This window comes from Esox lucius, chromosome 7 (genome assembly GCF_011004845.1).
Source record: "Esox lucius isolate fEsoLuc1 chromosome 7, fEsoLuc1.pri, whole genome shotgun sequence".
Classification (NCBI taxonomy): Eukaryota; Metazoa; Chordata; class Actinopteri; order Esociformes; family Esocidae; genus Esox; species Esox lucius.
This window is the reverse complement of record NC_047575.1, coordinates 35,178,107-35,203,985: the sequence shown is the minus strand read 5'-3', so window position 1 is coordinate 35,203,985 and position 25,879 is coordinate 35,178,107. Positions and strand designations below refer to the sequence as shown.

The 25,879-nt window shown below is 39.5% G+C and overlaps 1 protein-coding gene across 1 annotated transcript; it reads left to right on the top strand.

Annotated features, from left to right (window-relative positions):
- Positions 1-141: 141 nt before the first annotated feature.
- Positions 142-25,879, top strand: vps37d (VPS37D subunit of ESCRT-I). The gene is made up of 4 exons (XM_010870869.4): positions 142-703; positions 13,566-13,737; positions 19,278-19,360; positions 24,382-25,879. Exons 1-4 carry the CDS (start codon positions 581-583, stop codon positions 24,922-24,924), a joined length of 921 nt encoding a protein of 306 aa, XP_010869171.1. The 5' UTR covers positions 142-580; the 3' UTR covers positions 24,925-25,879.

The following is a 25,879-nucleotide window of genomic DNA, read 5'->3' as shown; positions in this document are numbered from 1 at the left end:
TGACAACGAACTTGAGGATACACAAATCTGTATCATCCAATCAGACCCAGAGGCTAAATATCTTGCGCACCAAAATTGTAGATGTGCCTTTTACGAACATTTCCTACAAAGTAACATAAGTAATCTACAATCTGCGGAGTGAAATGGTTACATTCCCATTTTCCAGACATAACTCATGACTTACCTACATGCTAAACATTTAGAGTCTGGACTGCAATTCGTTTTCCAATGCTGATGATATAGCATGTGTGGTAATGTGGAAATGTTGGTTGTAATCATTAAATGATTAAACACTGCACAACAATCGTATTAAAGGTTTATATTACTGTTTATGACCATTGGTTTTAAACGTTTGATATCACAACCAGACTTCCTGTGGTTGTCAGTGGCATTACATTAGTTGGAAACGTGGTATGTGTCACTGCATCTTGTATTGTCTCCGCCAACAGAAGCGTTCCATTCTCACTACGCGGTCTGCTTCAACACAACACGCGCTTGTAGCTGTGCTGTTCATTGTGAAAGACATGGAACAAAACTGGATTGAAAACGAAGTCGTCTGAACTGGTTGTGGAGGAATACAATGTCCAATTTTAAGGACACGAACTCTACCCCAGACGGGTATAGAGCTCTAAACACAAGAGAATTGCAAGAGCTTTTACAAGATGAAGAAAAAATGGACCATATCGTTCGGCTCAATGAGAAGGTATTTCATTCTACAATTTACTATCCAATAAAAAAAACAATTTCACGTTGCACCCTATGACAATTGAAAACGGTCTAGGCTAAACTATATTCTCTGTGGATGACAGTAGAGCTCAAAATTAATGAATGCGTGAGCTTTTAGCTTTACTCGTTTACCATGGCTCTGTATTGTCTGCGTGGCTTCTAATGATTTTCAAACCCCTTAGACCCCCACCCCCATCCAATGCTATACTGTTACACAGTTTATGTGAATGTAAACCAAACCGGGATAGGTATTACTTAAATGTGTCTTTGTCCACGTTTAATAAAAATAATTACACAAAGGAATTCCTGCTTGTCAGACGGACATGTGCATTCAGCAACAGGATCGACAGATTCGAAATGCTGTGAAAGCTATCTCAACAGTTAATTTGTAAACACATCTCGTTCACACACACACAGACACACCCGTTTGTTATTCTATCCTTGTGGGGACCAGAAACCCAACTTGAACCCAGAAATCCATGTCCTGTAACCAGTACCTCAATAACCCAACCTTTATGCTTAAACTTTTTTTTAGGAGTATCCTTTAATTTCTACACCTAAAAGTAAACCAAATTCTAACGCAAGGTTTAATTTACTTTGGACCCGCTGAACAACTTGTTTGTGACAATTTTTCTCAGGTTTTACACTCTTTATGGGGCTTGGGGGTCCCTACATGTACACACAGACCTGGATCACACATACAGGCATACTATACTGTCTTATGATAATTGTTAGTTTAACCCCCCGAAAAACAGTTTAAATTCACTAACCTATTTTGTAAGTGACCATGATTTTATCTTAATCTTTAAATATATATATAGATTGGTTGGTTGTGTAATTGGGCAAAGATGGCGTAGGGCAAGTTGATTTTGGCAAAGATGGGATAGTATGAAAATATGCAGAAACTGTCCAGTCACAGTTGCAGATGTCCACAATTGTAGGCAGGTAGTGTAGTGGTTACCAGAGCTGGCAAGGTGAAAAATCTGTAGTTCTGTCCTTAAGCTAAGCAATTAAACCACAATGCTCCTCAAATGCTTATGCCAGCTCACAGCATGTCTCCAATTCAGAGGGGTTGGGTCAAATATGGAAGACACATCTTTTTTTTTATGAGCATAGGTACAAATGGACGAATATGCTCTTCCCTTTCATGGTTACATTTGTCAAGGTATTACGCATACATGTCATTTGGTCTAATTATATAATTATTTGATAACCATTGGCATACTTCAGGGCTGCAACTAACAACTATTTTCATAATCGATTAATATAACAATTATTATTGCAATTAATCTGATAAAATAAGAAGAAATGCAAGTGTTTTATATGTTGAATTACTGTTTCTATGACACTCATGGCATGATCCATCACATCTGTACTGTAGGGGAATGCTTAGCATATTCTCTACAAAAACCAATCCCTCACGCACTACTCAACAACGCATTAGAGAATAATGATTTTTTACTTCAATACTTGGCTAGTATATGCTGCTTGACTGTAAACAAACTCCACACACAATAGATTTTATGTTTTGAATGTTTGTGCATTCGGGTCCATAAATTTGGACTTGGTTCTCACTGAGTGCTTCTACAATGGACAAATTTGTATGTAAGATTTGCTTGCAGAAAGCAGTTGAGTTCCAAAAGATGTAAACAAACTCCTAACCCTAAACCAAACCCTGACATTTGAAACCTGACTCACCATTACACCGAATTAATTCGAGAGATGTTTCAATTTTTTTTTCAACTGATCTCGCTAACAGGCCATAAATTCTACCAACAGACTTGATCAAATTACCTTGCGATATCCGTTGTCTGGTGATTTAAGTCATTGTAGTAGCAGCTATATTTAACTTAACCAAGACATTTGATGTAACAATGATGAATATAAATTTGTTACTTGACAGTTTTGTTTGGAAATTTGATGTGTGTTTTGATGCACCTCTGTACAACTTTGATACAATAAACTTTTGAAGTTACTGGGTGTGTTCCCCACCTATTATCCTTTCTGCAGATGCCATTAACATTTAATAAAGCTCATATTTGCACGATTGCTGATGGGACCATATGGCAATTCTTCAGACTTACATTTTACCCTGGTGGCAAGTTTTTTAGTTCGTGGCACTAACCCAGACCAATTATTTATGCTTGCGTCACGCAGTAGATTCTTTTTAATAATCTTATTATATCATAGTGCTTTTTTACAGTGACAATCATTAACCTCCATCCCACCCATTTCAATAAAAAGCTTAGAGGGAGGATTTTTGGAGTGTAACTCTCAGAACTGGATTGAGTCTATATAGAGTTGGCTTAAATTTACTTCTGGTTTTCTCATCTACCGTGACTATTGTAAAGTGAATATAGATCAATCTCCATAAAAGCTACTTAAAATGAGCACATTTACTTAGCAAATATATACATACAGTATCTCACAAAAGTGAGTACACATATTTGCTAATATTTGATTATATCTTTTCATGTGACAACACTGAAGAGATGACACTTTGCTACAATGTAAAGTAGTGAGTGTACAGCTTGTATAACAGTGTAAATTTGCTGTCCCCTCAAAATAACTCAACACACAGCCATTAATGTCTAAACCGCTGGCAACAAAAGCGAGTACACCCCAAAGTGAAAATGTCCAAATTGGGCCCAATTAGCTATTTTCCCTCCCTGGTGTCATGTGACTCGTTAGTGTTACAAGGTCTCAGGTGTGAATGGGGAGCAGGTGTTTTAAATCTGGTATAATCGCTCTCACACTCTCTCATACTGGTCACTGGAAGTTCAACATGGCACCTCTTGGCAAAGAACTCTCTTAGGATCTGAAAAAAATAATTGTTGTTCTACATAAAGATGGCCAAGACCCTGAAACTGAGCTGCAGCATGGGGGCCAAAAACCGACCATACAGCGGTTTAACAGGACAGGTTCCACTCAGAACAGGCCTCGCCATGGTCGACCACAGAAGTTGTGTGCACGTACTCAGCGTCATATCCAGAGGTTGTCTTTGGGAAATAGACGTATGAGTGCTGCCAGCATTGCTGCAGAGGTTGAAGGGGTGGGGGGTCAGTGCTCAGACCATACGCCGCACACTGCAATAAATTGGTCTGCATGGCTGTCATCCCAGAAGGAAGCCTCTTCTAAAGATGCCCACAGACAGTTTGCTGAAGACAAGCAGACTAAGGACATGGATTACTGGAACCATGTTCTGTGGTCTGATGAGACCAAGATAAACTTTTTTGGTTCAGATGGTGTCAAGAGTGTGTGGGGCGGCAACCAAGTGAGGAGTACAAACACAAGTGTGTCTTGCCTACAGTCAAGCATGGTGGTGGGAGTGTCATGGTCTGGGGCTGCATGAGTGCTGCTAGCACTGGGGAGCTACAGTTCATTGAGGGAACCATGAATGCCAACATGTATTGAGACATACTGAAGCAGAGCATGATCCCCTCCCTTCGGAGACTGGGCCACAGGGCAGTATTCCAACATGATAACGACCCCAAACACACCTACATGTCGACCACTGCCTTGCTAAAGAAGCTGAGGGTGAAGGTGATGGACTGGCCAAGCATGACTCCAGACCTAAACCCTATTGAGCATCTGTGGGGCATCCTCAAACGGATGGTGGAGGAGTACAAGGTCTCTAACATCTACCAGCTCTGTGATGTCATCATGGAGGTGTGGAAGAGGACTCCAGTGGCAACCTGTGAAGCTCTGGTGAACTCCATGCCCAAGAGGGTTAAGGCAGTGGTGGAAAATAATGGTGGCCACACAAAATATTGACACTTTGGGCCCAATTTGGACATTTTCACTTAGGGGTGTACTCACTTTTGTTGCCAGCGGTTTAGACATTAATGGCTGTGTTGTGTTATTTTGAGGGGACAGCAAATTAACTCTGTTATACAAGCTGTACACTCACTACTTTACATTGTAGCAAAGTGTCATTTCTTCAGTGTTGTCACACAAAGTTATAATCAAATATTTACAAAAATGTGAGGGGTGTACTTACTTTTGTGATATACTGTACATACAATGTTGTTGAAACAGTGAAATAAGCACATTTTGGGTTCTGGTGAGGTGCATCAATTAAACAAAGATTGGTAAATAAGTTAATATTCAGAAGTCCTAAAATAGACAGTAAATTGTCCCATTAGGTGCAAGTTATCGCCTACTGGGAATTTGCTTTAGAAATACATAATTTAATCTAATGTTGTGATTATATGTGCAACCTAATCCAGGTATTGTCATGTATTTCGGGTTGACAGTATGGAGTGGTGGCGGGAATGAGCAAGGCATGTTTAAATTCATAGCCAGCCATTATAAAGTCATTTTTGCTGGTATCAGTCATTCTAGTTTTGTCATTGGTGACTGTATTCCCCCATTTGAGTGCTTTCGCTAGCTTGGATGGTTCGAGTTAATTGTTTTTAACATTTAATTGCAAATTATTGTTTGTAAAATCCTGCTTTCACTATTCCTGGTTTTTCTGTATTATCTATGCCAGGCTTTTTGCTGGATGAGCTCAAACAATTCAGTGCTAAACCAGCGACTGAAACTGGTATATACTGTTTTGAGTGTGGCATCTTTATTAAGGACTTTAAAGGAAGTGAAGGGACTATTTAACAGAGGGAATACAGCCAGTGTGCAGGTGCCAGGTCAAGTGTGAAGGTCTGCTCATGAAAGTGTTTTAACAGATCTTTGACAGTAATAAGAAAGGAACTGTTTAACTGAGGTACTGTTATGGACGCAGACAATATTACTTGATCACTGAGGCCTTGGCAGAAAACTGTAATTGTGTACTTGGCAGGCATGTTAGTTATACAGTACGTTCGGGATAGGGGTTGAGTAATTGAATATGGTTTCCTTGCTTTGTCATGCTTCAGCAAACCCTTGTGATGGCTTAGGCGCCTGCAAACTCATCTTGATATCATCAAAAAGGTTAAAACAATTAGTATCACAAAATACCCTTTTTAATCAATTCTGTTTCTATAAGGCAACAAAAAAAGACTGAGTAAATACTTTCGCAATAGGTTCACATTGCCACAAAAATATTTTCAACTCAGGAAGTGTAAACGACATTGTATATCTTTTCGAAGTGGTCTTCAGTAGGAGGCCTTCCTTTCCTGTTCCCTTTATGTTTGTTTTTTTGTCATGATAGTCTTCTCCCTTTTTGTTTGCTTGTTTGAATGATTCTGTCTGTTTGTGGTTATGTTTTTAGTAGCTGTGCAAGTTAGAGTTCTTATTCTCAGGACAAACCCGTCACAGCTCAATAGCCTGTGTTGGGTTAGGGCTTGGCCTTTAAATTCTCAGAATTCAGTCGGGCTGGGCCAGGCTTGCGAAAGTGATTTAATTTTAATAAATACAACAAATTATAAAAAAACAGAACCTCTTGTTAGCTGCAAGGAAGGCATTCAGTTTTTGTAGCCACCATTTCTAGCAATATCCCTTTGATGTTGAAGGTGACATTATTCAGTCATAAAATTGTTTACTTTACACATTTTCCATGCTTTTTTTCATGTGAAACAAGAGATGAAATGATACCGGCACCCGCCTTGAAAGAAACATATTTTGTTACATTGTGTTAGGGTTTGTTTTATATTTATTATTTTAAACTATAATAGTGTAAACATAGCAGTGTTAGCGTAACAACTAAAATTTCTATATTTAGTATTTATTAATGTAAGACTATTTTATTTTAAAAATAAATATTTATTATATTTAAAATCTGAATGACTCATACTTTTATAGACTTAAGTAATGACAATAATAATATTTACATAAATTATAATGACAATAAAGAAAGACAAGATACACAGTTTCTGACTGTTTTGAAACATTAGACAAAACAGGCTAATAATCCCCACAATACTACATAGAACCAACAATACATTTTGGTCCTAATTGGCTGCGGTAGTGTTAATACTAGCGCAGCTTTTCATTAGCTGTTTCTCTCCAACACAAAGTGTAGAGAGGGTAGAAATAAAGTATTTCATTCAACGTTTACTAATCAGGCTTTTAATTTCATTAATACAAACATTTTGTTACACATTATATTCCCGAGCAATCTGGTGAGATCATAGGCGCATAGAGTCACAATCAGGCCACTATACATGATGCATGGTTCTCACAGGTTAAGGGAAGAGATAAAGTTTATTTATGTTGTGTCCCGCTAATTTCCTTATCTGTCTAAAAAACTAGCAGGTAATCTGTGCTAATTCTCAGCAATAAACTCAGGTGAGCTGTGAGAAAACACTACTTTTTATTTTTGTTGTTTATCCCTTTAACTCTCCACTCATACTCTTGTGATTGTCCCATCTCCACCGAGCAGGACAAATTATTCCGCACATTCAATCGTCAATAAATTTCGCTAAGTAGTCAACTAAGTAATCTGTACTGGCAAGGGTTCACCAAATCAAATGGCTCTGTCAGGAAGCAATTGAACTGTAGGAGAATGTCAGACAGACAGAAATTCAAACCGGTCTGTGTCTGCCTTTACAACCAATGTATCATAACATCTCAAACCCTCAGTCCCAGGGGCTCCTTCCGCTTCGCAAACAGGGAGGAGCCGTCCGCCAGGAAATTAAGTCTCTTGTGATTCCTGTTCAGGGCAAAAAACTAGGGATTTATGAATAGCCAGCAATGACTAAGATTTTGGAGTGAAGAAATCCGTACAGGGTCCTTGTCGCAAGAAAGTTGGGGAGAACAGTGGAGCTGCAGGGGCTTTTTATAAGCCATGCTTCTTTTGACTTTGGGCCAAATACTCCAAATTCCAGAGAACCTGGGCCTTATTGCTTTCCAAATGTTTGTGATGTAAACCCCAAATATTTAAGAAATTATCAATGCAGCATTTTGTGGACTCAAGCAGCCCAGTGCTGTGTGGGAGGAGCTGAATAACACTAGTTAAATCCCCAGCTAGACACTGATATAATCTGGAGCACTTTCAGATGGGCTGATTAAAATATGCTCTCTAAATTGTGTGTGAGCCAAAGTAGGATGTCATGGTAGTAGTTTAACTCACTATGAAAACAACAGAAGCAGCTTTTCATATAGCTGCTTCTGTTGTTTTCAGCTTCTACTATGGGTAGGTAGCATAGGGTTTTACTCACCACAGTAATAATGCAGTGTGATCAGCTACAGTAGCTTAGTTAAAGTCACCTATAACTCATACATTAGTTATGCTTTTTGGCTATAATGAATGCATGACTTTATTTTCATATCTTCTGAAATACCTACTATGTGTCATTGTCATCTTATTGATACCCAGTGAACTGAACACTATAACTCTATCCAGCTTTTGCTAGCTAGTGTTAACCACAAGCCATGAACACTGCCTTGGATAATTGGAATATATATATTATTGTACAACCCCTACAGTTATTAAAACATCAAAAAAATATTGAAATACATTTCAATTTGCAGAAAATAGGTACAAACCTAACTTCCATAGTTGATGTTGTCCCCTTTGGCTTAAATTAATTGATGTTGCCATTTCTTGTAACTATCTATTAGAGTCTTATAGTAACTGGGAGGAGTTTTTGCCCAATTTCTTCACTGTATTACTTCAACTGTGTCATGTTTGAGGGCTTTCTTGCATGCACGGCCCACTAAAAGTCCCCCCACAGAAATTAAATAGGATTGAGATCTGGGCTTTGACTTGGTATTCCATAACCCTCTATTTCTTAATCTTTAGCCATTCTGTTGTTGCGTTGCTTGTGTTTTTTGTATTATTCCTGTTTCCTCGCACTCTCCTCAGAACTCACTGGTAAATATTAAATTAATGGTTGACTTAAAGATGGCAAATTCTCTGAGGCAACAAAGCAGCCGCAAACTAATGCCACTGCCTCCATGCTTCATGGTTGCTGTGAGTTTCTTCTGTTCAAAAGCAGCATTTCGTTTTTTACATTTTGGTCAAACAACTCCACCTTTGACTCATTTGAATGTCAGTCGTGACGAGAGTAGAGGCGTCTTCCTTCCTGACCTCCCATGTAGGCCAAGTTTGTGCAGTCTTTTTCACACAGTTGACTCATGCACCTTGACACTGATTGTGGTAAGCGAGTCCTATAGATCCCTTGATGTACCCTGGGGTTCTCAGAGACCTCTATAAGCACCTTTGGGTCCATTCTTGGGCTGAATTTGGTGGGACAACCTGTCCTGTGTAGACTTGTGACTACAATTAATTAACTTTTCACCACAATACTTTGTAACTTGAGTAAAAACAAATGATGCTTACCCTTTAAGTTGTTATAAGATGACTCCATCCATTTTCACCCCATCATAGCTAAGTGAAATATAATTTCTTTGGTATATTATTTGTATAAGTACCTGCCATGGTTCTGTGTTGATTATCATGCAGGGTTTCTAAAATGCATGAAAGCTCCAACCAGATGCTGTCCACAGGACCTGATTCTCTGGAGAGATGGCAAAGTTTTGTTGTAAGAAAAAGGCTTTCTTCATACCCACAGCTGGTCTTTTAATTAGTAATTGATTATCACCCTGAGCCAAATGGTCTAGACTCTTCTCAGATAAGGTGGTCAGTTATACATTTTGTCCCATTCTACATTGAACAGCCGGCAGGTAGTGAGGGCTTCTCTAGAATCTTGCTTTGAGTTTTCAGCTTTCTGGAATGGAAACATGCAATCTGAAGAAGACTTTGTATCCCTATTCATTTTGGGAGGTGTGAGGCATACAAGGCACTTCTGCGCAGAGACCACTATAATCAGTGGTTTCTGAGTTCCTCTAGTTGAGGAGTGGACTTGGGCTTCCTGTTGCAACAAACGCATGTGGTTTTAGTTGAGAAGCAATAGGCTGAGCATTTCAAAACCACAATTCAAACTACAAGAAAACTACACACCCCAGCTGTGACGAAGAACACTATCAGTAACTGTGGCTCAGTCCTCCCTCTTAATTCTTTTCAGCCACCCATGAATTTTGCCTCACATAACCCCACTTTCTGATGTCACGGCGAAGCTCTTCCCTCTGAGCTTTCTCTCACAACACTGTGAACACAATTGTTGTGAACAAAATTAACATTCATTGTTACATTTCTGTAAGCAAATTAAATCTGGAGGAGTGCCCCATGGGGACAGCCAAACTCTGTTTTGGTGTTAAAGCAGAATATCAATTGAGGCAAAAATACAATATTCATTGAACAAATCCATAATTAATCCTCTGTATGCTTGTATGCTCTGTTAGGGTCAGTTAACAATAGTCCTCTGTTTTACTCAGTAAACTTGGCATCTAAAAAACCTCTCCGAATTCATTATTTTTCTTGAGACACATGGAAAATACTGAATACCAATAAAAGCCTCCAGGCCTAAAACAATTGTAGTTAACCGTAGAGTTTGTGGTTTGCTGTCCTGTCTCTGCTATGGGAATGTCTTCCATGAGTCCATTAGGTGGAGTTCTTCCTGAGCCCCATAGCTAAAGTACTCTAGTGGCTGTTGGAGTTGTATTGAATAAGCCTTTACTGTTGTTTTGGGAACAAGATAGAAGGAGCCTCTGATGACAGACCACAGAATCACTTCATCGTGCCACTGTTTTTCTCATTGGATCCACAGCAATGCACTGCAAAAAAGCCACTAAATACACCATATATACTATGGCTTGCAAAGGTATTTAGACCCCTGATCATTTCTCTTATATTACTGGAATAGAAATGGTACACTGACATTTTGTTCTGTTAAATTTTTTTTCAAGACACTGAAACTTACAGGTGACATTGGTTTCATATTGGGAAATATTTCTAAGAAAAATATTTTGCATGCAAAATAATTCAACTCTGTGCTGTGGAACCTCAGTGTACACAGATAAAATAAATTGCACTGACAAGGACAACATTACCTGGATAAGAACCCCACTGTTAAAGTATCATGGTCAGATCTACCTCAAATGTTTTTGCAAAGAAGGGTGGGATAAAATTGCAAACTCCAGGTGTGTTAGGTTGCTAGATACAGTTGAAGTCAGAAGTTTGCATAGACTTAAGTAATTAAAAATAATTTTTCAACCATTCCACAGATTTCATGTTAACAAACCATAGTTTTGGGAAGTCGGTTAAGACATATTCTTTGTCCATGACACAAGTAAATTTCCTACAATTGTTTACAGACAGAAGCAACCGTCATACCGCTCAGGAAGGAGACACGTTCTGACACGTTCGCTTTCTTTGGTGCGAGAAGTGCAAATCAATCCCAGAACATCAGCAAAGCAACTTGCGAAGATGCTGGAGGAAATGGGTACGAAAGTGGCTATATCCACAGCAAAACGTGTCCTATATCGACATAAAACACTGCTCAGCAAGGAAGAAGCCACTCTTCCAAAACCGCCATAAAAGAGCCAAAGATTGTACTTTTCTGATTTAACAAAACTTGAACTGTTTGGCCATAATGACCATCGTTATAGGAGGAAAAAGGGGGAGGCCTGCAAGCCGAATAACACCATCCCAACCATGAAGCATGGGTGTAGCAGCATCATGTTGTGAGGGTGTTCTGCTGCAGGAGGGACAGTTGCACTTTTGTGGATATTTTGATGCAACATCTTAAGACGTCAGTCGGGAAGTTAAAGCAAATGGGTTTTCCAAATGAGCAATGATCCCAAGCATACTTCCCGAAGTGGCAAAATGGCTTAAGGACAAAGTCAAGGTACTGGAGTGGCCATCACAAAGCCCTGACGTCAATCCTATAGAAAATGTTTGGGCAGAAATGAAAGTGTGTGCGAACAAGGAGGCCTAGAAACCTGACTCCGTTACATCAATTTTGTCAGGAGGAATCGGCCAAAATTCACCCAACTTATTGTGGGAAGCTTGTGGAAGGCTACCCGAAACATTTGACCCAAGTTAAACAATTTAAAGGCAATCCTACCACATACTTACTGGGTGTATGTAAACTTTGGACCCGAATGTGATGAAAGAAAGAAAAGCAGAAATCAATCGTTCTCTTTACTAATATTATGATATTTAACATTCTTAAAATAAAGTGGTGATCCTAACTGATCTAAGACAGGGAATCTTTACTCTGAGTAAATGTCAGAATTTGTGACCAACTGAGTTTAAATGTTTTTGGCTTAAGTGGTAACTTGTTGTCGGATTACACACTCTTCTGTAGAATGGCCATTATACTGTACATACATGCATTTTATTGGTGTGGTATGAAGATTGTTGAAAGTGTAGTAGCCTGACAGGTAAACAAAATGTGACTTCACTAGTCCCAAGTCACCAACGCAATGTTAGGACTGTAGACATGCTGTCCATGTGTAACATGAGCAAAGCTCTTGGGCAAGAATTTAAAGTCTTCCTTATAAATTCTGCTGTGCATCTATAACAACGATTCTAAGCATACCTCCAAATCCACTCAAAAGTGTCTCCCCGATCATAGAATCAAGCTCTTACTATGGCCATCACAGTCTCTTTACCTAAATCCCATTGAAAATCTGTGGAGTGACCTGACTTTGAGAGTCCACAAGCAAGGATCCATATCTGGAGAGTTCCTGTGCAGAGGAAGTGGTTTCAAATCACTTCCTGTGTGTTCTCCCATCTCATTAAACATCACTGAAGATAACTCTGAGCTGTTATCTTTGCTAAGGGAGGGTGCACAAAGTACTAAATGCAGGAAGGGGGAAATAACTGTGGCACACATGTTTTTGAGTAAAATCATTTCTTGAACAATTCTTACGCAAAGCTTAGCTTAATAGGATTTCTGGGATGTGTGATCAAGCTGATAAACACCATTTACACTCACTGCATTTTGGGTTAATACAAAAAGACAGTAAATTACACATCAGGTTTGTGTTTTAAATTTTTCACATGAATACAAACTAAATATCCGACAGAAGAGGGCATAAAAGAAATAGCTATTCACAGATCTGAGTTAGGAATTTCAATCAGAGAAGTTTCTCCAAAATCTAAAAGGACATCCTAGAATTGAGCCAATATGTTAAGTATCTGTAATTATACTTTAAAGTGACTGATATATTAACATTTTTGCAAAAATAAAAAAGGAGAGCCTTTGATTTGGTGGATTGTACATGCAGATAACGAACATTTCCCAGACAAGGACAACATTTACCTTCTCATGGCCTACAGCTGTAAACCACGGAAGTTGCTGTCACGTTTTCTGGATAAGAACTCCACTGTTAAAGGATCATGGTCAGGCTGTGAATCTTTGTGAAAATAAACTGAAGACTAATGCATTCAACATAAATTAGAGAGAAATACAAATACATAGATTAAACACCCATTAGAGCCAATGACTTGGTTCAGCGCACAAGCTTTGCTAGCTATTCTTCCCATGACATCACCGACAAGTGTGATATGGGATTTTCTGTAGTTTTTTTTTTTCTTTCATGCTTAACCATCTTGGATGAAAGTCTGTACTGTACAGTACATTACTACATTTATGATTGGTTCAGATTTGGTCCTGTCTGGAACTGCTTGTTATAACTGTGACAGTAAATACCCAGTCAACAAATCATTTGAGACAGTGTTTCTGTATGAGGAACACACTGTTTATGCAACTATCCAATCAATCATTGTGAAAGACAACCTATGTGCTTCTACCTTAAGAACTCCCTCCTCACTCTCATGCAATCCCATACTGAGTGACAACCAACACCATAATGTGTGAAACTCACCCCCTGATAATGAAGCTGGATGTAACAAGAGGTCAGAGTGCAGTTGACAGCTAATATTTCCATGTTGAAATAAGATAAAAGGATGTAAATTGTCCCTTTTTCAATCCAATACCTTGGGATTTCTTCTACTTTGTAAAGAGTTATCCTGTACTATTGCTGAGAAATGTTGACAACAATCCCAGTTCTCACCTATATTATTAGGTTTCTGACTCCATGTTTGTCTCCAGTTTCAGGAGCTACAGGTCAACCGAGAGTTCCTACTGACCTCCAACCGGAGTTTAGCTGAGGAGAGCCTTGCCCGGCGACCCCGCCTCAACAACGGAAAACTCAAGCTGGCTGAAAAATACAGGGAGCTGGCCAATTTGAAAACCGCCTGCCGGGATAAACAGAGCAGACTTGGTGAGTCCAGTGCCCAAGAGAGACATAGGGGAAAGGAATACTGTTTACATATAGAGTTAGATCTCTTCAATATTTAGTTGCTTCTTATTGCCTTACATTATTACATTTTCCTAAAAAAAACTTTTTTGGATTGGAATTTATGGAAATATATTGTCTTTGTTCAGTGTGATCATAAACCAAGGAATGTGGTTTTGATGAGCTCTTGTAATAGACAATGTTTTGATATGTCTGCAAAATATTCACTGATTTATTAATAACCCAGGCCATGTGTACTGGTGAAAACAGATCACAGAGCAGCATATTTCCACAACAACACACCCTAATGTGGGCTGTGTGTTTAATTAATGAGGCCACACTGACCGGTGTCACAACCTTGTGTGAATTATTACATTTGATTTGTTAACTTGTTTTAAACTATATCCACTTGTCTGTTTCATCCAAAATTCCACACAAGACAAAAAAAACTCACTGTCTTAACAGTAAACAGGGTTGCTCCTCTGCTAAGTGGATTTTATGTTGATTTGCTTGATGGAAATTTATTAAATAAGTTATTATAAATTACTGTTTTAATGGTCACAAACACATTCACTGATGATTTTGCAGTGAATAACTTGTGTATCTGCTCTTAAACAATGCATTTGGTTAAATAAAGTAATTGTTAAACTAATATTTAACAAAATAATTGAAAGATAGGCTTCATAGCTAACATTTCATGTGACTAACAAGTTGGCTAAACTAAATACAGCTGGGGCTAGGAAGCTGGGGCTAGGAAGCTGGGGCTAGGAAGCTCTGGCTTGGAAATGCAGTTGTGCTCAAAGGTTTGCATACCATTGGAGAATTGGTATTGTATGTACCATTTGTAAAGAAAACATGAGTGAGCAGACACGTCTTTTATTTCTTATGGGATTCACATTCAACTGTAGGTCACAACAGAATGGCACAATCATAAAACAAAACATGGCAACAAATAAGAAAATGAACTGATCCCTGTTCAAAAGTCTGCATACCCTTAGTGAGGCGTGTCAAGGTGTTGTCAGGCATATTATAATCAGGCTTTTTTGTGGCATTGGTACGGTAAAGGCTTCTTTCTGACAACTCACCCATGCAGCTAATTTCAAGTATTGTTGTATTGTGCTCCTTGAAAAAAAAAAAAAAAAGTATTTTTCCAGAGCAGTGTGTATTTTTCCTGAGGTTACCTATGGGTTTTTCTTTGTAACAATTTTCCTGCAGTTTTGGCTGAAGTCTTTATTTTTTCCTGAAATTCACTTGGTATCAAGAGATCCTGGAATTTTCCACTTCTTAATAAGTGATTGAACAGTACTGACTGGCATTTGCAAGGTTTGGATGTCTTTTTTAATCCTTTTCCATCTTTATGAAGTTCAATTCCCTTGTTACCCAGTTCTTTTGACAGTTCTATTCTGCTCGCCTTGGATCAGTATCTAGCCTGATCAGTGTATCCACGTAAGAGCTAACAAACTCATTGACTATTTATACACTAATTGCAATTTAAAAAGCCACAGGTGTGGGAAATTAACCTTTAATTGCCATTTTCAAGGGTATGTAAACTTTTGGGTTGATTTCTGTTAGAACTCAGGGCCATTTGGGTGATTTCTGTTATCATTATGATTTAAAAAGGAGCCAAACAACTATGTGATGATAAATGGCTTCATATGATCAGTATCCTTAAATAAAAGACAGTTTTCTTTGCGTGATCAGTCATATTTTCAAAATCAATGCCTACATTTCACAATTTCTGCCAGGGTATGCAAACTTATGAGCACAACTGTAGCTATTCTGTGAAGTTTATTAATAGTCACTATTTATATGGCGTGAAATATTTTATGGCTAAAACACACAATGTTAGTTTTTTTTTAGCATGCACATGAGTTCACACTAGAATGAGAATGACAGACAAGGAGATATTGTGCAGTCCAAGTCTGCAAATTTATTTGAAAGGCCTTTTGTCTACTGCTCTTCCGCCAGCTCTTAGTTCAAAGACAAGGACAAGTTTCAAATGTAGAGAGTTGCTTTCAAAAGCCTCTAAAGGAAGGCGGCCCACCCGTAAGGCTTGGTTTGTACTGCTGTAGCTCTGTGCAAGCTCACCAACTGATGGTCATGGGAAAGATTGAGCGCATCAGTGCGAGCAGGAAGCTGTGCAGTTGTCAGGGGATTTTGAGGGGGTGGAAAGGGGCCTTGTCTTTGCTTAGCAGTGTCATGCTGTTGACCGGACGATAGCAGTGCTACACCAGGGGTTTAATAAGACTGCTTGAGTAGAGGAGTAGCCGCTCCGTAGAGGAAGCCTTAAACCCCTATTCCTGAATATTATGTGCACGTGTGTACAGGCTGACGAATCTCAAAAGCACATACTGATCTTGGTGTTCAACCGGCATGTCTTGGAGCCAGTCGTTCCGCCCCTCCTATCCCTATCTACAACCTTAGCAGCTGTCGGATGACGCGAGGAGTTGGGAATGTTCACCAAACTCTCTTTTTCTCTCTGTCTCTCTCACATTCTCACACACACACACACACACACACACACATGGCACATGTACTGTACCAACACTCCAGCTGCTCCAGCAAAGCAGGATGGGTGGGAGTCCTTCCTTCCTCCAGAAAACATCTGATTCTTATTTGGCCCGACAAGGGGGCAAGAAAGGTGGGGGGAATAGTTCCTGAGGCAAGCAGTCCCAGAAGAGTCCGGCCGTTCTGGCTCAAGGCTAATAGCTACGGTGTAATGTGTAATGCAGCTTGTTTGGACATTTTTGCCAGTAGGTGCAGAATCTGGTCAAGGTTGCCGTGGTCCCCAGGTGGACATGTATCTGGCCTTGGTTTGTTGGGAATTTCGTCCATCTAATTTACTTCACATCTCTTTTCTATTATTTTCAGCTTCTTCCATCTTATGCTAATTTGGCGTGATTCACTTGAAGTTGTCTTATCTCCTCCTTACATGGCTTATTTGCGGGAATCTGGCTTTTCTGATCAGCAGAATGTGTTAATGCGTTTGTTGTGCGCGACAATTATGTTCTGCTTGCTCAAAGTAAAACTTCACATATCTTAAGTTGAATTTACTTTGCCTGTGCACTCATGGGATCCATCCTTTGCACTTTCAGCTCAGTGTTTGTTATTTTAATTATGTTTAATCTTGCTCAACATCGTCATCTTGCGCATGCTTTACTTTCAGGACGGAAAGCTACCATTATACTGTATACTCCTGTTATGACTCAGTGAGAGAGCTGAGAAACAATTCTACACACATCCCTTTACACAAGATGCTGTTGTGCATGCTCTCTGCCTTATGTACATTTATAAAGAGTTTTGTGAACTCTCAACAAAACCTTTCAGGGGACTCCTAGCAGATGTCAGCAATGTGTCTTTGTCATAAAAAGCTTGACATACCTAAGACAGGGTGACATGTTTAGGAAATATTGGAGTGGGTTTTAGGGTTGTTGACATAACGCTACATTTTCTGAGACATATCGAACAAGACTCTAGACTTTTTTGTTGCGTAAACTTACAGTTGGATATATGGATAGTTGAGATCAAAGAGAACACCCATTGTTAAAAACGGATGTGTGAGGGGGCTACTGTTTCTCTGATTTAAGTGGTCTTGGTGCTTTCATAAACAAACATAATTGCTTAAATATTTGCTTAATTGCTTAAATATATATATAGCTGCAGGCATAGATGTTATACTATCTAATAGACCTACTGTCTAATGGATGGTAGGTCCAAGTGTGCTAGATTGGCACATGCACCCTTAGTCGTGGCTGTTGGCAAGGAAATGTACTCTCCTCCTCAGCATATGTGCAGGTGACGGCTAACTGACCAAATCTGTCTTTGTGGAAACAGTGGGCAGCCAAATTCTCAATACTCCTATGTGCTATTGGAGGTGGTGTTTCTTTTCCTCACACCCACGAAGGCTATTGTGTTAGCCAGTTAGCCTGCAGACCTACTGAATAATTTCTCCCTTCAATGTAGGTCATATGCGGCTGCTCCAGGGGGATTTAGTCTGTTTCATCCCATTACACCCCCAACATCTGGAGCACAAGGTCAGGTAGTAAAACATGGTGATGACCTGCGGTTTCTATTTGGATCGTGGTTGTTTTACCACTATTTTAGTGTGTGTTCATCACGTTTGATCAACTCCAGGGTTGTGGAGCTTTGGACTGATCTAATAAGTACTTGGGTGTTCTTCTTTACCCTAAGCCACTGTGGGAAGAAACCACAGAAAACAGATCTATGAGAGTGGACAACAAAGGCTCTTCATTTTAAGGAAGCTGAACTACCAGTGTTGATCGGGTTTTATTGTCTCTGTTTTATAACTCCATTGAAAGTGTCTGCTGGCTGGGTTACAGGTGACATTGTAGGGGGTGTGGACTATTGCACTATTCTCTGTATAAAGTGTTTGAATTTGCTTCAGATGTGTCATTGATCTCACAATGTACTTATCTTCAGTGGTATTTGTTGTTGTATAGGCCTTTATCTTATCATTCACAGGCTACACATCACCTTACTATCTTCCTTTCATGCATTTTTCTCACGTATTTGAAAGGAACATGTTCGCTTAGCTCTTCGGGGAGGTGCCTGACTGATGATTTGGATTATTTATGTTGGCAATGGGGAGACCTGAATGGGCTGGGCAGTGTAGTGATGGACTTTTTTTTTTTTTTGTGTGTGTGAATGCACTTGTGCTCTAAGAAAACCATTTTTGACATGTTGGTTCATTAGAAGGAGCATATTGTGTAGACATGTTTAATCAAAGCAGTGGCGGAAAACACCGTTCTTTGGCTGGGCAAGCAATAGGGAGGTCTGTTTACAATTGGATATTATGTATTTGTTGAATAATTGTAGGCCTTTTTGCCACAGCTGTTGCTTTGCATTGTTTGCTCCATCTGTCCAGATTCGAGGGTTGGGACTTCTCACAGTGGAGTAGAAAGATGGTGTCATTACCTGACCTTTCTTTACTTGACAGTTATGCCGGGCCAACTGACTTGGCCATTCACTACGCTGTGGCCGTAAACTAACGTTGAGACGTTAGTATGACCTGTTTCCATAGTAACAGGAAAGCTAAACTTTAAGCGACATGCCTCCATTTTCCATCAACTGAGCAGAGCTAATAGATTGTGATTGCCTTCTTCCCCTACAGGGCCTAGCGATGACACTGTAAGTATTATTCAATGGAAGAGAGCTTTGTGAAAGACTTTCAATGAAAGCCTTGCTTTGTGTGGATGTCCATCTTTCCGGATGATAGACTGAAACCAAAGTGCCAGAGGTTTTTTCTCTAGATTAACAATCAATATTTTGAAGTATTTGCTCAATGGTAGCATTTACAGATCCCCAGGTCCTCTCACACAGCTCAAAATATTTCCTTTCACACCCCTAAAGGTTAAATAATTTAATCTCTCCTGGTTTCGCAGTGACTGTACAGCCCTGAGTCTTGAGCTAGTCATAAGTCACTCCTTTGTTGGGCTCTTATATTTAACTGATCTCTTCGTCACGGTCATTCATTGTGAATCAATTATGTTTTTTTGTCCTTGCAGAAGCCCACATACAGAAGCACAGCCTCCAGACGGCACATAATCTTCTCCAGGAAGACGTGGCGCGTGCTGAGGAACAGTCAGAGGTAAATCCAAAGCCTGTGGTCTATTGTTTAGTCACAAAACATTCCTTGGTGACCATCCGTAGAAAATAAAGAAAAAAGCACTCTGTTTCTGTCTGGATCAGAAACATTTATTGTTGTTAACATAAACCATTGAGCATTTTCTGGGCATTGTCAGTACTAGCGTAGAATCTGTGAAAAGCCCCCTCCGCAGCAGTCACTTCTGTTTATTCTGCTCTCCAGTAAAATTAGACAAAGTACTTTTTCTAGGAATGGTGCCTGAAACTGATTGTTTTTTAAGTATTCCAGCTTCCGGTAGTTAAGAGACTCTGTACTGGTTGCCTTTTTCAAGTGAAAGAAAGAATGTGACATGTAACATAGGGCACAAAAAGAACAAAGATTCAACAGTTTGAAAAAGAAAATTTCCCTTGACCCATTAATTTAACAAGAACAAGTTTCTCCAAATGTTCCATGTCGTATGTTAAATCATGTTATTGTCGAGGAGGCTGCTTACAGACATATGCATAGTAATGACTTGCTCTGTTTCCACCATGATTCTCTGGAACGGAGCTATCACTATTCAAATCTCTCGATATCCCGCTCATTCCCTTAAGAACCAGTGAGCCGCAATGGAACAGGAATCATCTGACAGCTTTCAGTTGTCTCACTACAGAGTGGAAGGCCTTCCCCATCCCCCACGGCCTAGCCTATATGTCCACAATGGCCACACATGTAATTAATAATGTTCTGCATTCCACACAGCCTGTGCAAGGGTCTTTAACACGAGATATATGCAGAGAATGCCCCAGTGTCTCATCTGAGGACGTGTCATTTTCCAACTGTATTACATGGGAGTGAATCCAAAAGGACAGGGAATCTTGATAATAACAGCTCTGGGAAATGTAAAACCTAAACACATTTTTAGGCAGATTTATGAATAGGTTTAAGCCTATTTATGAAGAATTATAATGTGTGACACTGACACATTTTACCCACAATTTACCTTATGTGTTTTGGATTTTTTAAAACAGGCCAGTTTATTATAATTTTTTAAACTTCTGTTTTTGGATTAGAGTTAATGGTTCACCAAGTACAATTTTGGCAAATTTTTGGCAATTTGGTGCATAAAGCTTTTTTATAATGTCAAGCTTCTGAATCTTTCGTGTCACACTGAAATGTTCGTCATAATATAAAGGTAGGCTAATGCAATCAGCTGTAGACAATTGCTGAAAAGTGAAATCAGAAGGTGCATCTGCGACGGCTTAAACTCAACACTAATTTATTAGACTCAAAATGGCAGCACACACCCATGCACACATATTCAGCACTGACAGTTTTTTATCCACAATTTCATCCATTTTATCCTGATTGTTGAAGAAAGGTACCCACTCCTACTGTTTTCTCATGCGTCACTGTCATCTTGGAGAGTCTACCTTTGAACCTAACCTACGACCTGACCCATAGATTTATGCACTACAGCAATTCCAAAAACACAGGGATCTGAGCCTACCAGACATAGGACTCTTTCTGTCCCTTAAACTGAAACTAAAACATAAAAAAATAAGGTTTTCTGAGGTTTTCAAATCTACTAGGATCTAAAAATGAACTAAAGGTAAACTAAACATGATTCCAAATAATAGCTTAATATTAAAAATATATGACACAAAAACTATAATAGTCTTGGTGTCTCCCATTCACCCAAATAAAACAATCACATGCATTTTCTTCTTCTGAATTGGCATACTAATCCAATATAAATAATATTTCTACATTTTAGTTGATCTGTGATCATTATTTATGACATATTTCAGAATTAAAAGGAAATTAATTTATAAAATTACCATTCAGCTCATTTGTACGCTTACCAGTGCTTAATTTGTAAATCAGGAGGTCCCAGAAAACATTGGGGCACGCAAGAGACTTGGATCCAGTTGGCAAATCAACACAAATAAAGCACAAGTAGCGCTAATAGCAGACAACAAAAAAACTTTCACAATCTTGTCAGGCAGTGCTGAGTCCTCAGGAAAAGGCAATTTTATGAACACTGATTACTTCTAGTGGAATGTTTAAAGTGCAAAGCAAACACAGTGATGGAAAAAGACAAGTCATGTGCAGCAGACCAAATCTGTTCCAGCAGGATCCGGCTCAAATTAACCACTGACTCCTACAGTACCAAGACGCTACCCAGCATACTATACATGCTGCTATACAATTGAATTGTACCACCCTGTTTCCAGAAAATGGTGACGCTGTGCAAAAAGAAAAGGAAAAACAGAATGCAATGATATGCAAATAATTCAAGCCTTATATACAATAGAAAATAGTACCAAGATAACATATGAAATGTTGAAACTAAGAAATTGTTTCTTGGAAAATACATGCTCACTTTGAATATGATGCCAGCAACACGTTTCAAAAAAGCTGGGATAGTGGCACCAAAAGACAAACGTGTAATGCTAGAAAACTAAACCTGGTGGAATGTCCCACAACTAATTAGTTTAATTGGCAACAGGTCAGTAACATGATTGGGTGTTAAAAGATCATTCCAGAGAGGATGGGCCTTTCATAATAATGATGGGGAGGGGTTCACCACTCTGTGAATGACTGTACGGGCAAATAGTGCTACAAATCATGAATAACATCACAATGTAAAATTGCAGAGTTTGGGGTTTTCATAATCTACAGTACACAATATCATTAAAAGGTTCAGAAAATCTGGAGTAATCTCTGTACACAGGGGAAAAAACCAATATTGGATGGCCGTGATCTTCAGGTCCTCAGGTGGCACTGCATTTAAAAACCGACTCGATTCTGTAGTGGAAATCACTGCATGAGATCAGGAACACTTCTGAAAAACATTCTGTGTGAACATTGTACGTTGCTGCATCCACAAATGCAAGTTAAAACTCTACCCTGCAAAGAAGAAACCATACATATACAACATCCAGAAACGCCTTCTCTGGCCCAGAGCTCATTTTAGATAGACTGAGGTGAAGTGGAAAACTGCCGTGTGGTCTAACAAATAAAAATGTGAGTTTATTTTTGGGAATAATGTATGCCACATCCTCTGGGCAAAAAATGAAAGGGACACTCTGGCTTGTTAGCTGTGCACAGTGCTAAAGCCGGCATCTGTGATGGTATGGGGCTGCATTAGTACACATGGCATGGGTGACTTGCACTGTAAATGCTGAACTGTGTATGTGTGTATGTGTGTATGTGTGTATATGTTTTGGAGCAACATATGCATAACGTCTTTTTCAGGGAAGGCCTTGCTTATTTCAGCAGGACAATGCCAAACCACATTCTGCACGTATTACAACAGTACAACTCTGTAGTTAAAGAGTCTGGGTGCTAAACTGGCCTGCCTGCAGTCCAGACCTGTCCCCTATTGAAAACATTTGGCAGATTATGAAATGACAAATACAGCAAAGTTGACCCCGAACCTTTGAGCAGCTGCAATCCTATATCAAGCAAGAATGGGACAACATTCCACTTTCTAAACTACAACAATTGGTCTCCTCAGTTCCCAAACACTTACAGAGTATTGTTGAAAGAAGAGGTGATACAACAAAGTGGTAAACATGCCCCTGTCCCAACTTTTTTGAAACATGTTGCTGCCATCAAATTTAAAATGGCCATGTATTTTTCCAAAAACAATAACGTTTCTCAGTTTCAACATTTGATGTTGTCTTTGCACTATTTTCATTTAAATATAGGGATTACATTATTTGCACATTATTGCAATCTGTTTTTATTAGCATTTTACGCAATCATCCCAGCGGATCGTCCCAACAGGATTGTACTTCTTAATTACATTTTAAGTCATTTAATAATTTGGTTTGAGCATGACTATGTTTTTAGGTTTTGGGCCAATGGGTAATATTTTTCATTACATGACAGTATGATTTTACCCATGAGTGAAATGTTATTTTTTATAATAGAGTTTGTAGATTTTCATCATATGTAGTCTTACCTCATATTTTCCTAGGTGACTATATTTGGAGAGAAATGTATGACGCTATGCATTTACTATACTTGATCCATTGGAAAGCCTGAATTTCAAAAACCTTTTAATGAATGTATAACCGTGAATACTCCACAGTCCTGTATAACACGTTCCCATCATGAGTAATTCTTATTTCCACAGACTATCCCCCATCTACACACACAATCCTTTTAACAGGCTTTGATATATCCACGCAAGGCTGTCCAGCTCATGGCCGTAAATAGACGGTGCTTCCCCCACAGCTCCGATTGATGGCTCCATGACTCAAAGTCATTACGGCAGTATTCAGCCTGATTTATTGGGTGACCCCCATTATAACAGAACTGTGAGGGATGGCTCTTAGCCAGTGCTGAGAAGACACTGGGCTCGCACAAATACACAGCGTCTCTGCCCATTTGTATATTAAAAAGATTTTGCATAATAAATGTCTATAACATATGGCAGTTTGATTTGTGTCCATTTGTGTGACCCTATTGAAGCTGCCAGATTTTCACCCAGAAGCCGGAGGTAATATCATAGAGGGTTGATTGTGTCAAGCCCTCCACAGCAGGCAACTGCGAAGATGAAAATCATGTCAATTATGGAGTTTCTGTGGGGGTATATTGTTTCGCCACAATATTTTGGAGTCAGGGTAATGACGCAAACCTTTTTCTTATGTGCAGCTATTAGCTGCACGTTAATGGAGTCATTCCAATTGGCTATGTTCAGGCAGAGCTTTGGGTAGGTGGGCTTTGTGGATTAGACTCTCAATTATTCAGTCCCCCATACTGGGAAAGACTGCTACCCCTGACTGGGGGCACGGTTGCCAGTCAGACTGATAACAATCATTCCAGGGCAATTCCAGTGGAAGTGTTGCTGGTTGTACTGTTTCGGCTCAACATTTACAACTGTCAAAGTAAATGGAGAAGACATTACAAGTCACCTTACAAGTTACACTCACCATGTACATGTGTTGTAGCTGTTCACAGGGGTTTGGGGAAAATTTCGTTTGACCTCCTTTCTTCTGATGTCGGTTTATTTGTGGATCTCTGCTTCACAGGACCTTCTGGAAAAGTTCATGGAGGGGACTGTGCCCCTGGAGGGGTTCCTGGACTCCTTCCAAAGCTTCAGGAAGAGCTACCACATTCACCGTGCTCAGGCGGAGAAGGTCCAGGAACTCAACCGGGCCAAACTAAATTCTAACAGATCCAAAAAACCAGAGGAGCGAGAGGAAAAGGCACAAGAAATGAAGAGGGATGAGGAGTTGGAACCACAGAGACCCAACGCCTTTGTGGCCCAAGGCCCGCCCCGGCTTTTTCAGCTCCGCTATGGCCTCACCCCTGCCATCCTTGTGCCCCACTTTCCCCGGCTTTCCTCTGCCACAACCTCGCCATCTGCCCCGACCCATGCTATTCTACCTCCACTGAACTCCCAGCCGGGCCAAACCCACATCCTGAGCCCCCATGCCCCGCTCTCTGGACATGGGCAGCCTGTGAACCTCCGAGTCATTGGACAGTTACCTGGGGGCTGGCCTACCAGACCGGTGCGGTTACAGCAGCTTTATAGGCCCGCTCCTCACCAGCCTGAGCCTCCTTACCGATAACTGAGGTGTATGCCCTAGAGGTCTCTAGACATGTAACCAAGCAGGGGCTCCACTTCTTGAAAAAGATTGCTTTTGAAGCCTACATGGTATTGATCTGAAATATAGGTTTGCCATCCATGTCACAAAATGTAAACTTTAATATAGTGAGACAATGAAAGAGGAACAGGGAGTAGTTTTCATTGTTTGATGCTTATTTCTTTGAATGTTAGACTGTCAGGGCTGTGAGGAACATCTACAATGGGGAAATGTCTCAGTTTTCAAGTACCATATTGTACGTTCACATGACTGAAATCTACAAGGCTTCTATAAAATGGCCTGGTGTCATTTTGCGTATGATCAATAAAGTTCAAATCATAATGTTTATTATTAACCTAAATCCCTGTTGCTACATGTTTTATAGTCAGGTCTAAGCAAACAGTCATATTTACTGTATGTGGCTTTGGAACCATTTCCAAGCCATCTTGCTTATTTGCAAAGACAAAAAATCTATCAAAAACATGAAATGAACAGTGTAAAGACATCATCCTCTTTAAAATCTAGAGCAGATGTCTAATATTTATTATTTATGCCACCAGAAGGAGGTCTGGATAGATAAATACACTGGCAGTCTAGCTGTTTGCTCAGGCTTTTTAAAATTGTGTAGGATTTTCTATTATTAATAATATTGCTGAGAGTGGATATGAGGCAACACTTAACTTGAGACTAAATGACAACATTTGTCTTTGGACTGGCTCCCAAATAAGGCTACATTTGTAAGGTCTACCAGATTTCTAAACCAAAATTGATAACCACCTCAACACCCAACTACACAAACAATATGAAAGCATTTACATTACTGTTCAACGCTTTGGGATCACTTAGAGATATCCTTGTTTTCCATGAAAACAAACCTGAAATGAGTTTGAATAGGAAATATAGCAAAATGAATTGGAAATACAGTCATTGACATGGTTAG